Source organism: Vigna umbellata, chromosome 1, assembly GCF_029865625.1.
Source record: "Vigna umbellata cultivar VRB3 chromosome 1, Vumbellata_1.0, whole genome shotgun sequence".
Classification (NCBI taxonomy): Eukaryota; Viridiplantae; Streptophyta; class Magnoliopsida; order Fabales; family Fabaceae; genus Vigna; species Vigna umbellata.
In genome coordinates this window covers 13,388,600-13,406,752 of record NC_142165.1, presented here as the reverse complement: position 1 = coordinate 13,406,752, position 18,153 = coordinate 13,388,600, and the positions used below count along the sequence as shown (strand labels likewise).

At 29.0% G+C, this 18,153-nt stretch overlaps 2 protein-coding genes and 1 long non-coding RNA gene across 4 annotated transcripts; all 3 read right to left on the bottom strand.

Moving 5' to 3' along the window:
• Positions 1-484: 484 nt before the first annotated feature.
• LOC124819525 (putative pectinesterase 52) lies at positions 485-1,907 on the bottom strand. The gene is made up of 4 exons (XM_088109844.1): positions 1,691-1,907; positions 1,094-1,502; positions 758-996; positions 485-650 (listed from the first exon to the last, which is right to left on the bottom strand). The coding sequence occupies exons 1-4, from the start codon at positions 1,903-1,905 to the stop codon at positions 485-487; spliced, it is 1,029 nt and encodes a 342-aa protein (XP_087965970.1). The 5' UTR covers positions 1,906-1,907.
• Positions 1,908-5,097: 3,190 nt separating this feature from the next.
• On the bottom strand, positions 5,098-6,663 carry LOC124833597 (uncharacterized). Its single transcript, XM_047308111.2, has 2 exons — positions 6,292-6,663; positions 5,098-5,406 (listed from the first exon to the last, which is right to left on the bottom strand). Exons 1-2 carry the CDS (start codon positions 6,638-6,640, stop codon positions 5,390-5,392), a joined length of 366 nt encoding a protein of 121 aa, XP_047164067.2. The 5' UTR covers positions 6,641-6,663; the 3' UTR covers positions 5,098-5,389.
• A 7,521-nt stretch (positions 6,664-14,184) lies between these two features.
• On the bottom strand, positions 14,185-17,520 carry LOC148204701 (uncharacterized). 2 transcript variants are annotated; one of them, XR_015781427.1, is made up of 6 exons: positions 17,008-17,520; positions 16,730-16,931; positions 16,574-16,650; positions 16,420-16,463; positions 15,535-15,575; positions 14,185-14,522 (listed from the first exon to the last, which is right to left on the bottom strand). It is a non-coding gene; the product is annotated as an uncharacterized LOC148204701 (long non-coding RNA). The 2 variants fall into 2 exon arrangements; XR_015781426.1 differs by having other exon boundaries at positions 17,022-17,519.
• Positions 17,521-18,153: the final 633 nt, after the last annotated feature.

The following is an 18,153-nucleotide window of genomic DNA, read 5'->3' as shown; positions in this document are numbered from 1 at the left end:
AACTTTTTATGGAAGTCATAAGATTAAATTCTTTAAGATTCAAGCCTATTACAATATTACTTTTATTAATAATAAACTCATATATATATATATATATATATATATATAAACAACTCTGATTTTAAAATTTTAAAATATCTTAGAAACAAATCCAAATTTCAAAATTTCAATAACGTGCGAATTTTCTCACATCTCAAGGTGAGAAAAAACAAAGTCAAAGTAAGGAAACAATATTAAAGATGCTAAGCTGTGCTCCATTAAATTCAATGTGATATGTTAACATAAGCAAATGATAACTAAATTTAAATTACTTTTTATAAATTAAAATTAGTCTATACATAAATTGACTCAGAATATAACTCTTCATTCTTAATACTAATTACTTCAAGTTTCAAAAACTCTAAAATTTATTTTAGATCTCACTTTTAAATTTGTTTTAAATTTTCCAAACTCATAAGTAGCTAGTTAAACATTAAGATCCTAATTAAAATTTGACTGGTAAGTAGGAAAGCCATCCATCTTGATTGATAAACGATGACAAAGAAAACTCTTCCAACTGCGAATTCGTAAGCTTCTTCTCCCACTTAACGCGCCCGCTAGCGTTTGCTCCTTCTCCACTACACTCTACCTCACCATAAGTAAACCTAGACCTGCACCATCAAAGCTATAATAAACCAGTTTCTCACACCAAAAATGATCAATCTTATAATTATAAAAAATGTACGGTGACGATTTTGAAGGATGAAAGAAGTCCCACTCTTTGCCAGTGTAGCCCCAAGCATCCCAGCCTTGAGGGGAGACAACTGAAGATAAATATGTTTCATAAAATATAACTCTTGAATAAGCTCCATAAGCTCTTCCAAGCTTCACTTCACCATTTCCAATCACACAACCTCCTCTGAAAACAAAACCACTTTCTTCTTTTTCTGATCCTCGAGATTGTGCTGTTACAAAACCTGGAGGAGATTTTCCAAGCGTCGCATTAATGATACAATTCTACAAGTCAAAAAAAAATCAAAATCAATAAATGTATATACTTGCTTTCATTTAATTCAAAAAAATATAAAAATTAGGGCATTCTATATAATATAACCTCATAGTAAGATTGACCGTTGCCATAAATGAAGTCAACTTCACCTTCAACGTAACAATCTTTGAAATAATGACGACCATGTGCATCAAAGAGAGTATCTTGATAACTTTCGAAACCACACTTAATGAACACAGATTTGTCACCGTATATGGCTGCTGCTGGTGCAGGTTCAATGGTTTCTGACCCGACAAGATTATACGAATTCTGGAAGGTAATGCCGATAACAATTACATTGGAGGGAACACAAACAAATGTAGCACCCAAGTGGTCGTTTATTTTGTATTTACTTGATGCAACGGTGGGGGTGCCAGCAACGCGGTGGTGCCCACTTGATGTTACGGTGGTTACCTCTCTTCCCTGCCCTTCTAAAAAGATGCATGCTTTATCTTCCGATATTATAACCTTCTCTCTGTTCAGTTACAAAACACTACAGTTACTGTCACTGATATATATAACTTACTGATATAAACAACCTTAATTTTAAACAGGAAACACTACAGTTACTGTGACTGATATATATAACTTACTGATATAAACAACCTTAATTTTAAACAGGCTAACTTAAGTATTAAAGAAAGAAGAACGTTACAAACTTACATGTATTTGCCAGGATTTACGTGAATTTTGACCCATTGGTAGTTGTTTTCCTGTATGGAATCAATAGCAGCTTGAACTGTTGTGAAATCTCCTTTGCCTTGCTGATCAACTACAATGGTGTGAACGATTTTGTTCCCCGAACAATCCATGGCTGCACCGCCACAAGAACAGCAAAGAAACAATAGAAGAGGAAAAAAGAGAGCTCCATGAAGCATCTCCATGAAAATTTTAGTGTTAGCAAAACATAATGCTGGGTATTTGATATATAAACTCACTTCGGAGACACTAAGGTCTTTTCTATCCACTTCCATCACTCACAATTACGACAAAAGCCATTAGCCATTAGACTAATTAATGTTTTCACCAGCATATAAGCTATTTGATAGCATTTATTTCTTTTCCATTTGAGAATTCTGAAAATAAAAATGATGGAAAGAAATGAAAGATGAGAGGTTATTAACTATAACAAAATTAAGATTTACATTAAATTATTATATTATATATTATTAAAACTAAACTTTAATTCTGATATTAATAACATCAACTACAAAAAGTTGCTAAGTTTTGTTTAAAAAAAGTAACAGTTGAAGTAAGAAATGTAAAAAGTTAGACAAATAAGTTCTATAATTAGTTATGAGTTTAACAAATGTATTTTTTTTTTCAAAAAATATCTAAAGAAAGGATTAGATTTGAAAAAATGTAAATAAAGGATAAAAAATTGTAATACTTGATTATATTAATAATATGTGGTTGTGTGTATAAAGTGAGATATTAAGAATAATTGAATTTTGATATTAATTCAATTAATATCCATACCAAGTTTAGATAAATTGGAAATTTATGGTTATATACATTTGCTGTCAATATTTAAATATAATTTTAAAATACATCGTATATATTCTGTTAAATTTATTTACTATAATTTCAAATAAACCTGTCTTATATACTAAATTTCATTACTGATGATAAAAATGAACAAAAATGAACAATTATGAACACTTTTTCTACAACTGAAACTCTTTATGTATATTTAGTTAATGTGTACAAAGGGCATTTGGTTGATGTTTACATTTTATAAGTTATTACATAACATTTGAAACTTAAGTTTAGGCATTACATTTCATATAGCTTTTTGTTAAAAGAAGGTGATTCACCCATATCAAAGTAATTAAGACGTTTCTGAAAAATAAAAAAAAATAAGTAAATAATATAGCAATTCGACTAATATATTATTTATTCTTTATCTCTAAAGGATGGTAAATAATAAATCACATTGATTATATATATCTTTGACAAAATTGGAAGTCTAAATGTGATATAATATATGAAAACGTAATCATAGTGGATTTTTATTTTTAAATGAAAATTATAATAATATTCATTAAGTTAATTCACAAAATATTATTTTACTTAAGAATAATAGTAAATGTGCATCATTTATAACCATTACAAAGAAATTCAAATTAAATTAACTTAGTGAATTTTATTATGTTTAACATTATTGTTATGTTACAAGTACACTACAAAAGTAATAGATTTTATCATAAGTTTATTTTTTTGAAGTTTCGAAAACCTTTTGATTGCCGGCTTTTTAGAATTGCAGTTAAATTATAAATATAATTTCTTTTTAAAATCATTTCTGACTGTTTAGGAAAAAAACTACTGTAAGTGTAAAATATAATTAGATTATTTAGCTAATTGTAATATATATTACAAGAGATTGAATACACACTGGTTAAACGAGTTTAACAACATATATTATATGAGTGTGTCCATATACTAATTAGATTGGTTTAACAATATATATTAGAATAGTCTATTAATGTATTGAGTAGACGAGTAAAGTAATACACATCAAATTAGTCTTTCCATACACTGATTAGATAAATATATCAAACAAATTATACAAGTCTAACAATATAAATTAGACGAATATAACAAAAAATATTAAACAAGTCATTTCATACGTTGATTAAACGAGTATACCAAAAAATATTACATAAGCCTATGAATACATTTATTAAATGACTAAACAAAAAATATTAGAAGAGTTTATTGATGTATTAATTAGATGGGTCTAGAAAGACATATTTGAAAGTTATTCATAAATTGATTAGACGACACTAAAATTATACATTAGATAAGTTATTTCACACATAAATTAAAAAAGTCTATTAATACACATTAGACAAGTTTGTTTGTTCACTGATTAGATAAATTTTGCAATACATATTAGACGAGTTTCTTCATACACGGATTATATGAGTATAGCAAAAAAATACTATACAAGTTTAGGAATACACATTAGATGAGTATGTTCATATACTAATTAGATAAGGATAGTAAAAACTATTAGACGAGTCATTAGGTACATTAATTATGAGTCTAAAAATACACATTAGATAAGTATGTCCATATACTGATCGCAACTCACTTAGACGAGTATGTTCATACACTATGTTTAACAATATTAATTAGAAATGTTTGTTCATACATATATATTAGATGAACCTATTAATATACATTAGATGACTCTATCAATTATTTGATTAGACCAATTTTTCAATATTTATAAGACAAATTTGTCCATATATGAATTAAACAAGTCTAACAATACACATTAGACGAGTATGTTTATATAATGATTAGACGAGTCTAACACCACATATTAATCGAGATTGTTAATGCATTGATTAGACAAATTTAACATACATTCTTAGACCAATCCCTTCAAAAAAAAATATTTTATAGAGAGTTTGTTTTACTTATTTTTACAAATCCTTTTATATTTAAGAGAGTCTATTCTATATTTTTTAGAAAGTGTATTATATATATATTTTTATAAACATATTAACTTTCTAAATCTATAAATCCATTTTCAGATTAATTATATTCAAAATTTAATTATAAACTAAAAAATATTCATTTATTTCTTTTCTGAACTTCTAAGTTTTTTAATAAACATATAAATAAATACCGGCGCATAAACATCAGTTTAAAACTAGTTAAAGTCAAAAAATAATTGATAGTGACGAGTGACAATTTTTCGTGATAAAGCTATATATAAAAAAATTGATTTATTTTCATAAAACTTTTAAATATACCCTGATTACCCAGATTCATAAAAGTGATTAAAATGTCACCAATTTAATTAAAAACATACATCTTTTGATTTTAAATTTTGATTAAGATAATATAATTTTGTTTTAAGTTGAAACATAACTTTCTATATGGATTTATATGTTGTCATAATTGGTGATATTCTATGTGGACTAACTTTGTTAAATAATGAAACAAAACAAAATAAAAATAGTGTCAAATGGTAATGTTCTAAATAATGTTAAATTTACTCATTCTTATATAATATTTTATTAGAATATTGGATGGATTACAAGGAAAAGACGCAATGAAAAGAAAAATATTCAAAATATATAGTCTACTTGATAGTGTCACACTATTTATTTCCTTCAGACATTATAAATAGAAATATTATATTGATGCAGTCGTTCCCACTTAATGATAATGACATTACTAAAGAAAACCCATGTTCCTGTTGTATCAATTAACATTGAACTGGAACTGGATGTCTTATATTATAATAATAACAAAATAAGTAAAACATGACAATGCATGCAAGGCCACGTTTGGCTGATTTATTTAGATATATGTATGCATGTGTCTCCCTCTGACGAGGAGGAGCTACGGAGCAGTGTAATCTGAAAAACACAGTTTGATAGTATTAGTCATCTCAATACCAAATACTTTATCTTAAAAATATATGAAGGAACAACACGTACATAATAATACTAAAATAAAATAAATAATTTAATTTTTAAGTTTTAAGAAGTTGAAGTGTAAATAAATATCTATTAAATTATGAGTGAATTTTATGACATATTCAAATATGTTGATATAGTCTTATATATAAGAGTTTGAATTATAAAAGTAAAAATTATTAACTAAATGTAAAAGTTATTAAAATTTAAGTATTATAAGATTATTATATGGAAGTAAAACTTACATAAAAAATCTTAATAAAGATGTCACGTAGAAAAATTTACACGAAAAGTAAATTAATAACATATATTTTTTTGTTACACTTTATTTTAATTCATGCATTATTTTCTTTTTTATATATTAAATATTTTGTTACGTTTTATTTTTCATATCCTAACATTTTATAGAAGAAAAGAAAATACAGCATTTTTTAAAATTGTTTGTGATATCATCTTGCAATAAAACTATTTTATCTTTCATTAAATTAAAGCAATTTTATTATGCAATAAAGTACATACTTATCCAATATTTAACAATAACTAATAATATCTGAACTCCAAAATAATCATTAATCTTCCAAATATATTTCCATTTTATTTTTTTTAAATTATATTATTTTAATAAAAATATAAATTTGTATGGAGAAAAGTTTAAGCTAACACATGAACATATGAATTTATATATATATAATTTTATGTGATGATAAATAATGGTTGAAATTTAAAATGTTAGCTAGTTAAGATGTTAAAGTTTATTATAATGTCTTAAGTGATTTTATTTTATTTAAAAAATACATAAAAAGCAAAATAATAATAAGAACTTACTTCCACACTTGGTTCCAGAAGCAAGTGGCGTTCCACAGTAATTGAGGACATAGATGACTTTGTCCATGCTGTAGGTATCCTCATATTGTGCAAAATATGGGCAGAGACAGGTGACATTAGAGCCTCGCAGTGCATTGCAGCATTGGGAAGATGGTTGAACCGTTGGCCCTTCCCGTCGGACGTATCGATCACATTGCATATAAACTCCCCACACATTACCACATTCAAATTGTGCTGAAATCAATGGCAACTTCCCCATCGCCATCACCATCACCACAATCCCACACATCATCAACATCATTCTTGCATCTGCAAACACTCTCTTTTCCATCTTCCAAGTTACCATCATCACCGTTGATGGAATGGAGGATTTCGTATCACATATTTATACCATAAACACAAGGGTTTATGCCATTTTTTTAAACAGTCAAATTAAACCACTTGTCATTGTTTTCCATATGCTTATTAAAATGTGATTAATTCAGAATTTGACTTTCTATCAAGGGTTGGCTCAAGTGGTACGATTCAGTTTAGGGTTCTTCAATGAATAAAGAGAACTGGTAGATATAAGCGTTTGGTTAAAACTAGGATGCTAGCATATATGTTAACTTGCTGACGAAGATGTTGTTTAGGATGTAAGTGTATTGTTGTACGTAGTTGACTTTATAATGGTGTGGATGTTTTTGTATTTATTGATTTTATTGATTTGCAGATGTAGGAAGAAAGAAAGGAAAGGTTTTGTGATCAACTATACCAAATTCATGGAAAAGAAAAACAATTTTACCATGATTTTCTATTGCACATTAAAAAGATCAAACTAACTTATTAAAAGATCTTAAATATTATTTCAATTTGACTTTTTGGCATGTGATAATAGCATTTCATAAATTATAATAAAAATATCTGATTTCAAATCAAATTTGAAGAATTTGATACATGTAACCTTTGATTTGAAATTTTAGTTAATTAGATGAAGATAATTTTTTTAGAGGAGATTATTCTTAAAAGATAATTGATGACGTTAAAACATGGTGGATTATATGGTTATAATTTTTGAAAGGAATATTTTTTTCTCTCTCTCACTTAAATAGATATTATAAAGAATTTCATAATTATAGATGGATTTTTATCGATGAAAATAAATTCTCAGATAAACTCAAAATTATTAATGAATTTTATAATTTAAATTATTAAAAATGTTTTTGTTGGTAATTGAAAAAACTGTCAATAAAATCTGTCAATAACCTATAATTCTGATTTTTTACATATTTTTTATGGTAAATTTGTTGATAAATAGAATGATGAATTGTGTGCCAAGAATAGTGTGATTTTTTATATATTAAAAATATGAGTGGAAATAAGAAGAAGAAAAAGAGGAGAGGAGATCGAAGCTGATGGTGACTCTTCAGGTCCTTTCAGGTGAAAAGCAGAGGTGTATAGGCTTCGGTTTCATCCTAACCGAAGCAGTAGGGAGGGCTTTAGGTACCGGTTTTGTAGCAAACCGAGGCAGTAGGTAGTTGCCAGACTTCTCAGACCCTTTTCAGAGTTCTCAGACTGAGCAGCAGCAGGGGGTGTATAGGCTTCGGTTTTGTCTGAACCGATGCAATATAGTTGTTCTACCACGGGTTGGATGGTGACCAAGGTATATAACCGTTTACGCTTCGGCTATTCATAATAAAATTTATTGACAATTTTACCAACGAAGTTTTAGTTATCAATAATTTTAAATTATCAAGAAATTATGTCTTTGATAATACACACAATTTTATTTTAGTGAAATAGTTGAACTAACAGTATTTTTGACCAATAAAAGAACCGCTTACAAGTTGTGTTCTATAAAAATATTAAAATACTTTCTATTATAAAGAACAGATTAATAAATATAAAATTATTGTATACTGAAATAAAAAATTTTCCATATTTATTTTTATTATGTTGACATATGCACATTATGTTTTATGAAGAGTGATTTTTATATTGAATATTATTGTATTCGATGTAAAAAAATACAAATTTACATTTTTTATTTGTATACTTATTTTTATTCAAGTCAAAATTTTATTTGGAGATTTATAGGTATAGGATATTTAGAAGTAAAAAGAAAAAATGTTCTTATAGGTGCACTATTTTTAAGCAATAAAAATTCATTTAAGTATCTATTTTAAATAGAGATTAAACTATAGATGTGAAATGTATCATTATGGTTGTACTTTAGTAGAAAAATTAGTCCTATATTTAATGTAAAGTTACTATATTTAACCGAATTTGAAATTACCATTTCGGTGAATATCTTAAATTAAGGAAATCATAGAGGGGAGAGAAAGTAAGATGATAAAAATATATTATGTATTAATAAAATTTATATTAGATAGTTGATATTCACATATATTTATTATTTATAGATAATGAAATATTTTAATATCTATTTATAATATTACTCATACTCACAAATATTTGAGACTCATAATCATTAAAGTTCTTTTTCATAAAGTATAATATGCAATGAAAAATTATATTAAACATATATGGATTTTTTTTATATGTATCATAATGTGATTTTTGTACACTATCAATTAATAAAAAATTATCATTAATGTATTTTTAAATAACTCATTTAATAATTTGTAATTAAATTGCCATGACCTTTGTGTATATTAACTGGCCATTTATACATAGAAAACTCAATTTTAATTAGTATATCGGCATTTGAATTTAGAGTCCTACAAGTACACGGCAGTAGTTTATCTTTACCGAGAAAATTACTTTGATGAAGCTTCCATATACAGTGACATGACATCTTAATTTTGGTAAAGGTTGGCGTATCTTTAACTAGTTTAATAATGTCCTGCCCAAGTTGAATTTCTATAATGTTTTTGCCTATTTAAATTTCAATTACATTATTATATATTATATAAATATTTATTATTATATATTATATAAATATTTATAACAAATTAATAGATGAAGAAAAAAAATATCGAAATGAACTAAGTAAAATTGCAATTGCAAGAGAACATAAATGATATTGATATGTATCTATAATTGATTATGTCTATAAAAAAATAAATAAAAAAGTAGATACTGCAATTGTTGACCAAAGATGGTCATGAAATTAATTAATCAATGCCCTTGGAGAATCACATTAACATATGAACATAAAGATTGAGAAAGTTTGACTTCAAGTCTTGTTTTGTATATAGCAGAGACCTAATTTTTATCTTTTCCTAAATCACCACTAGTATGGGCAGGGTTATTATTATTATTATTATTATTATTATTATTCTTAATATTATTAATATTATTATTATTATATTACTATTATTATTATTATTATTATTATATTGCAGTAAAATGTGTATTTACTTTATGTTGAGAAAAAAAAAATTGTCTATTCACTTCACGTAAGCGCTAAATTAACTCCCTTTATGTTAATTTAAGAACTTGATTTATAAAATTTTTATAATTTTGAGATGAAACTCGAACTACTTAATATTAAGTAAGTAATTAAGTCTATTTCTCGTTTTGAAACATAACAAGACTGATAATCCAATAATAATAAATTATATGATAGATTTTCACATAATCAACGGGTAAGAAGATGATTATCTTTGCTATATATTATAAGTTTATTTAATTTTTAATTGATATAAAATCTCTAACATTAATAACACAGTTTTGGTAAAAAAGTATGTTGTAGGGGAAAAGATTAATTTTGTCTTTTTTTTTTACTAGATTACTAATCTTGTTTATTACAAGGGTAACCAATTTAAATGTAGTCATAATAATGATGTTTATTATTAGCCTCAGATTGGAACGGGAAGTAAACTCAAATCATATTGAAAAAGTAAACAATTCATAATGCTCTTCCTTTCTTTCTCATTTGTTGACTTTCTTCATTTTTCTTAGTTATTAAGGATATTAAAATTGTAAGATCCATGAAAAATATTTATTTTAATTGTAACAATTTTATTACTAGTAGTAATAAATTTCTTTAGTGAATGGAAAATATAATTAATAAGTTAAATATAGAAATTTTGGTAGCTTAAATGGTAGAAAATTGTGGTGATTTCAAGAATATGAATTCAAGCTCTTTTCTACCTAAAATTAAAATATTGGTCGTTTGAAGGCATTATTGAGGGATCAAATATGCCAAGTGGTGATTAAAATATTAATATAATAAGATAATATTAAAATAATAAATAATATTAAAACATTGTTAAATAGTAAAATTTTTGGGCTATAAATAGCCATGAGAGGGGAGGTTATTCTACACAAAGAGAGGAAGAATCAAGTGAGAACTTGAGAAATAAAGAAGAAAGAGTTAGGAAGAAATTTTTAGTTGCAAGAAGAGTATAGGTTCTGGAGGGTTTTCGAGGAAACAAATTTTGAGCAAGAGATTAAGTTTGGAATAGAGGTAGGGGAATTAACCTTTCTAAGCTTTTATATTATGATATAGTATTGTTTTGTTACTATTTTGAAATTTTGTGTGAATACTGTTAATGAAAAACATATGTGCTTAATGTACATCTATCTATATTGAATTTCTGTGTTAATATTATATGTTGTTGTTTTGAATTTGTAAATAAGAAATTTGTTAAAACTAGTTGAGGAACACTTTGGCTAAGGAAAGACTTGGTACTTAAGTTGTCCATTGTGACGCACCTCTCTTTCCTGGAAGTCTACTCGACAAGTTTTTAACTTAAATCTTGTTGAACAAATTATGACTGTTAAATTATTGTGCAATATATCTTTTTGGAATGAAAATTTCTGATGAATTCATGTTATTGTGGTAGATATGGAATTATGAATTATAATGGTGATGGTAGGATAGAGGAATCTTAAAAACCGGAGTTAGTACATCACTGATCATAGAGCAGCCTTGGTCAAATCCAGTAAGTTGTGACTAGTCATATATACTGGCGTTTATGGTGAATTTGATTCGTATTTCGGTGATGATTGTATTTTATTATATTGAATTTGAATTTATGCATCTGAACATGATACTAATATTATGGGAAGATTTTGTAATGGTATAATATGAGTTGAGGAATATGAGCATAGTATGAGTCTCGTGGAGAGATCCTGTAATGATATGGTATTTGTGTATATGTTGATGTTGAGGGTCCTGTTGTTGGAGATTATCCTGATACTCTAATAATCATCCAGTCTCAAGTAGAGAAGGATGAATTATGTAGTGAGAGGGGCAGGAGGTCCTGGTCTATGTGCCGATTTTGGACATAGTGTTGAGGACTAACCTTGTGGATGCTATGGAGTATTTTGGAAGTGTATTTGTAAGAAGAAGTAGAAGTCATCACAAGTGCATAAACTCCTGTGACCGCTCATCAACGTATCACCCGAATGAGTGTCTATTGGGTATTGTGGAATGAGTGTCTATTGAGTATTGTGAGATGAGTGTTTATGGGGTGTTGTGGGATGAGTGTCTATTAGGAATTGTGGTATGATGGGATGAGTATCTATGGTGCGATTGTTGTATGATGGTATGAGGATGTTTGACATAATTATTATATGACGTTTGTTGACTGTATCAAAGTAAATTATGAATGTTTTATAAATGATTTGTTGCATGTTAGCTCACCTTACTTGTTTGTGTTTGTGTATGTGCGATGATCGTATAATTCGTTCTAATAAAGTGCTAATGAAGAGAGAGATAGAAGAATTGAGTAAAAGAATTCGAGTTATATTTATAAATTTGTAGTTGAAATTTGAGTTTAAATATATATATATATATATATATATATATATATATATATATATATATATATATATATATATATATATATATATATATATATATAATATATATATAAACTATGAATTATCAAGTGTGAGATTATGAGATGTTACCTTAAATGTAATGCTACAAGCTACAATATATCAATTATGAATGATCAAGTGTGAGATTATAGGATGTTACAAAAATTACTTAAAAAGTATCGTACTAAATATATAAAAAAAAAATCCTAACCTAGTTTAGGACAAATAACATAAATTATTAGGATATTGTTGGTAAGTTATTAACCCAACCATCATTGTTGATAAAAGATGCAAAAGAAGATTTTGCAAATCTGAATAACTTAGTTTCTTTATCCAGGGAACACGCTTTGAAGTATCAACTCCTGATCTTTCACAGTCAACTTCAACATAAGTAAGTCTTCTGCAACAATTTAATCACGAGTTAATGAAATGCACATTTTTTAATTAAAAAACATAAAATCATGCAACTCATTTCTTTTAAGTAAAATAAAATAAATACTTCAATACTATTTTATTATCCTTTTTAATAAATGTACTTATTTAAACTTACTCATTGCCGGTGCCGATCCAAGCATTCTATCCTTGAGGCGCACAATATCAGAAAAAAAATGTTTTATGAAATATGACTCCATGCTCTCCCTAATGGAACCTCCTTCAAATACAAAATTACCCGCATCATCAGATAAACTTATGGTTTGAGCAGTGACAAAGGCTGCTGAAAAGGACCAGAAAAACTTCTGCTGCTACTGCTCGGGATCGTTTCTCCTCCCAATCGGCCCTCCTTGCTTTAGCCTTACCTCCCGACTCTTACTCTCTCTATCAAAGTGGGGTGATCTGCAGAAAACATTTCGACGCTCAAGTCAGAACTTATCTTCGCAAGTCTATCGAATATTAGTCAAAGAACAGAGAGCTTACCTTGTCAATCGATTGTTATTTATATGGTTTGAAAGAGTATTATCCATTACTTTACCTCTTAATGACGATCAATGCTTACCTTAACTGTTCGACACTGACCGTTACATCATTAATTATGCATTCATGGTCATTCAAAGGCTGTCTCTAGCCAATTGGAGAGTTCGCAAATACTACCCTGACGTCGATCGACTTCCATCAATCTTACGGGCCCGGTCGGTCGATTGGACAATCGGTCCCAGCTAGTCGGTAGCGACTAAGCATATCCGGTCGGCCGAACCTACTCGATAGTAACAGATTTTAAATTTAATTTAACTTTATAAATATTTATTTATATTATAAATTGATTTTATCTCTAATGGATATAGGAGACTTTTATAAAAGTTAAGTAATTTAATTTACCTTGTAATAAAATCGTGCATCACCAAAAATGAAGTCTATTTCGCCTTCAATGTTAATGTAATGGCGTCCATTAGCATTAAACAAAGGGTCTTGATAACCCATAAAACTACAATTATACAAGAAAGATTTGTCTCCGTATATTCTTGCCGCCAATGCTGTTGAACTAGTTCTGTATGTAACAATACTGGAGATAAGAAAAATTGGAACATTATGAATGAATGATTGTAGTATTATTATGGTTGAAGTGAAAAAGTTCACCTTGAAAGTTATGCTAGTTACAATCACAAAAGGTGGAGATGAAGTAAATGTAGCACTATCACTACAAAAATTTAGATTTTTACCGGGGGTTATTTTTTCCGTTTCCGGCGGTTTTAACCCCTGGAAAATACGTTACCCGCGGTTAGAAAAACCGCTGGGAAAAGCTGCGTCGCTAAGTAATTACCGGCGGTTTTTTGAAAAACCGCCGAAATTAGCGGGGGTTTTGAAAAACCGCCGGAAGTAGCAGGGGTTTTTGGAAAAACCGCCGGAAGTAGCGGGGGTTTTTGGAAAAACCGCCGGAAGTAGCGAGGGTTTTGGGAAAACCGCCGGAAGTAGCGGGGGTTTTGGTAAAACCGCCGGAACTAGCAGGGGTTTTTCAAAAAACCGCCGGAAATGTGTACATATTTTTTTTTAGTTTTTGATTGTAATAAAATGAGATTATAATAAAATTAGTTTTATTAACCAAACATAGAATAAAATAATATAAACTAAAACTGAATATTATATATAAAATAAACTATATTGTTCAACATATTAACATGTTCATACAAGTAATTGTTGATATATTAAAAAGAAAAATATTCAATACTAAATTAAAATATAAAAAATATGACTAAGATGTTCATTATATTACTAAAAAAGAAACAATGTCTAATTTTTTAGAGGTTTCTTAAGTGTCCACTCCCCTCAAACTCCTCTTAAGCTAATTGCCTCAGTTCCATTTGGTTGGGATGAAAACCCAGAAAAACTTCTTCCTAATTTCTCATATGTATCAGTTCATCCTGTGTTTTCCAAACACGAGAAAATATTCATTCATGTAGAGCATCATCTTCAGGTTTTTTTGTTGCATGCAACTTTGGCCACGATGACAAAGACAAAGGAACCTGCAATTATAACAGTAAAAACATAACTAGTTTAGACCTTGAAGCTTGAAGCTTTTACATTTGATGGGACTAAGATACGAATATTATCTTGAAAATCACCTACTTTTAACGGATAAAATAATCACATACATCTATCCACTTTACCACCCATTTACTCTTACCACATTCCCATTTTCCACACAATTACGATATTATAATAGAATATCTTAAATGACTATTGTTTCACTCATTCATGTAGAAATATAGTTCATCTATACTATAAAGGATACAATACTTAAATGAAAAATTTACTTACATATATAACAAATTTAGTTTAATTAAATTAAGTAAAGGTAATCAAAGCTATTTGACAAAAAAGTTGTAGGGTTTTTAAAATATTTAAAACATTATTCACATGATAAATTATCAAATATCACATGAGTGGATTTCTTTGAATTCTGTGTCTACCAGTAGTACTTTATATATTTTATTCTGACTTACTTTTGCAATTAATTATCAACTATAAAATTTCACTATCAAATTTAACTGGCCTTACATGTGATTTTCTAGTTTATTAAATGTGAAAACTTATAATAGATATTAAGCATTCAACTTTTTATTGACATGTTGTGAAAGTAGAAGAAACATAGAAGACTTGTGGATATGTTTGTGACCATAAAACTTTAATTTAAAATGCATTTTTTGGCATAATTATAGAAGTCTTCCGGTATTGATTTGATCCATAATACCATCCTATCATCATTTTTTGAGCTATGTATCTCCTCCATGCTACACCTTTGCCTCTCCTTTTTTTCTATTCTTTATGGATGTTATCACTTTTTTTATTATTTCAATTAAATATTTTGTGATATCTTTAATTCTCTGGTATCATCCTTCTCGGCAACAAAGACAGAGAGTCATCAAACTGATTGGCACCTACTAAAATGAAATCAAATTCCTAGACAAATTACTTATTTATAAACCATGATTTATGATTGAAATAATCATGCAGCCAGAAAAGAAAAAACAGCACCTGATAATACACCAACCGCTGGAATGCATTTAATATCTTGCCTGTAAAGAGCAAATGACGTTTCGAAATCAATTTGACTCATTTAAATAAATTCAGTTAAAAAGTCATATGGACAACGGCTAGAAAACTCTATCAAGAAAACAGAGCAACAAATACTATACTTAAGGAAAAATGTCATGATGCCCCCAAGCTTTACTGTGTAATCATCATTTGAGGAATTTAAATGGATGTTGTATAATAAAGTATACACTCAAATAACCTATGCAATTTGAAATATATTTCAGAAAGCAGAAGTGCCTTTTTAAAATATTTCTTGCACCAACTTTATTATTATCCTGATAATGGGCTCTTTGTTCCAGTTATCAGGGTTAGCAATAGCCTCTTTCTAGTATTTGAAATACAATTACAGCCTATATTCCAATCACATGTCATCGTTTTGACACATATTCATAATATATGCAGGATGCAGACATGAAAGGCCTCTCTACAATAGGGCAGGAGGCCAAACAATGGATTGGTGATGGAGGTTGTACCACTGTTCTCCGAGGTCTCTGAAACGCATTAAGAGCAACCCAATTTGGAGATTTTGATTGGGATAAGAGAACACTTTTCAAGAAATTCAAGACATTGTTGTTGGAACTATTGCAGAAAATTAATATACAGATCAAATGGAAACAATATATTAGAATATAATTTTGATTTGAAGATAAGGAATAAGATAAGATATTCTATCGATTCAAAGAGTAAAAACAGATCATCAGATTCGTCTTAAAATTTTCTTTTTAAGTAAAGTCTTTTTGATGTGGAAAATCATTCCTTTCGTTCAAGTATTTGCGTTTTGATGAACACATAATCAAAGATGAAGAATATTAATAATTATTATACCAGGGAGCTTCGTATGTCAATTCATATGGCCATCTACCAGCACACTGTCACAAGAACAAAATTAATTACAGATAGCAGAAAGTAGAAATCCAAAAGCAACAAGTTCAAATCCAAGAAGAAGTAAACGACTTGAATCAAAACAAGAACAACTTACCAATGTTTCTTAACAAATGAGGTCCACATAGTTACGAGCCGCTTCTGATCCTCAGAAAGACCAAGAAGCTCAAGTTTCTGCATATCAATTTTCTCAATTAATGATTCCTCAAAACATAACTGATTTTGTTGTTTATGGAGAAGAAGTTGAACTTACCTACAGAGAGGAACTATCTCCTCCTCAATGTCACGAGTCCAAAGGGGCACTCCATTTGAACAATAGTGATGGGATTAACAACATGTCCTCTCCTAATAGTATACATTCAATTAAAACTAACCCAATTCTAACCAATTCATAATTACCTGGTGCAGAGGGTGATTGGACCTCGAACTGATTCGAACAAACCAACCTAGGGTTTCTGAAATTGCAAATTTTAAACTTTAAAGAATAAAGAGCAAAGTTGGTTCAATATAACTATCAAAACTCACTCCAACCTTCGATTTCTCACCGCGTTCAGAAGTCAATGACCAAATCCAATCTCCTTCGACACACAGCGCGATACGAGCGATAGAGAACAAAGAGTGACTCTAGTGTGAGTAAGAGAGACCACGACGAAGACGACGCCAATGCTTCAAGGGCTTTTCGAGAAGGTGTAGAATCGAAACCAGTGGTGGTGAGCGCAACTTTGGATTGTGTGATAAGATAAACCCTAAATCAGAACAAATTTGGTATCGCCGCCGTTTTCTTCTATGGTGCTTTTCGCGTCTTGGAGGATCTGTTCCTCAAAAAAGTAGAACGCCTCTCAGACCATCGGATTCCTCTCCTTCCTTCGCATCCCTCACCACTGCCATTCCAACCGTCTGCACATGAGTCCAAGCAAGGAATCGTTGGATTTGATGGTCTCTCAATCTCTAAGAGAAGCGCGCGAGGGAGGGTGGGGTTCAAAGGGAAAAGATAGGGTTGGGGAAAATGATTATGTGCGAGAAAATAGGGTTTGGAGAAAAATTAGAAAAATAAGGGAAATGATGAAGGCACAGAGAGGTAAATAGATATTTCGGGATTAAAACTTATTCTAGAAATAAAAAAAATATTTAGGGGCGGTTTCAGTTATAAACCGCCAAAAAGTTTTCGGGGTTCTTAAAACCGCCGGAAAATAACCTCTCCTAAAATATATTATTTTTGTAGTGTATCACCTGTTCCGTTGGTCTGAAACTATTGTGCTTTGCCTACCTTCTTGTAAAATGGTGCATGACTATTTCTGAAACCATTGTGCTTTTCAGTTGCTACGTTATATAATTTTCAGAGAAGTAGTTGACATATATATTAAGGTGTCTTAGCTAGTCTGGGAAGGCCTCTCTGTACCCTAATGAGCTGAAAATACTTGTGTGAAGGTAGGTCAGTGAGTGCTTATATCCATTTCAGAATTTAAACTTATGTATAAGATATTAGATTCTGGAAATTTTTATTAGTATTGAGAATCTTTCGATTCTCTTAACTGTTTTTGACCAAAACAGTTATTGTCTGTTTTGTAATTAATTGCGGTTGTTTTTCTTTCCCTTTTTCCCTTTCTAGGACTCTATATATACTGAGTCCCTTTCCCCTTTCCCGTTTGATGAGAACATACATCTATGTACTTTGAA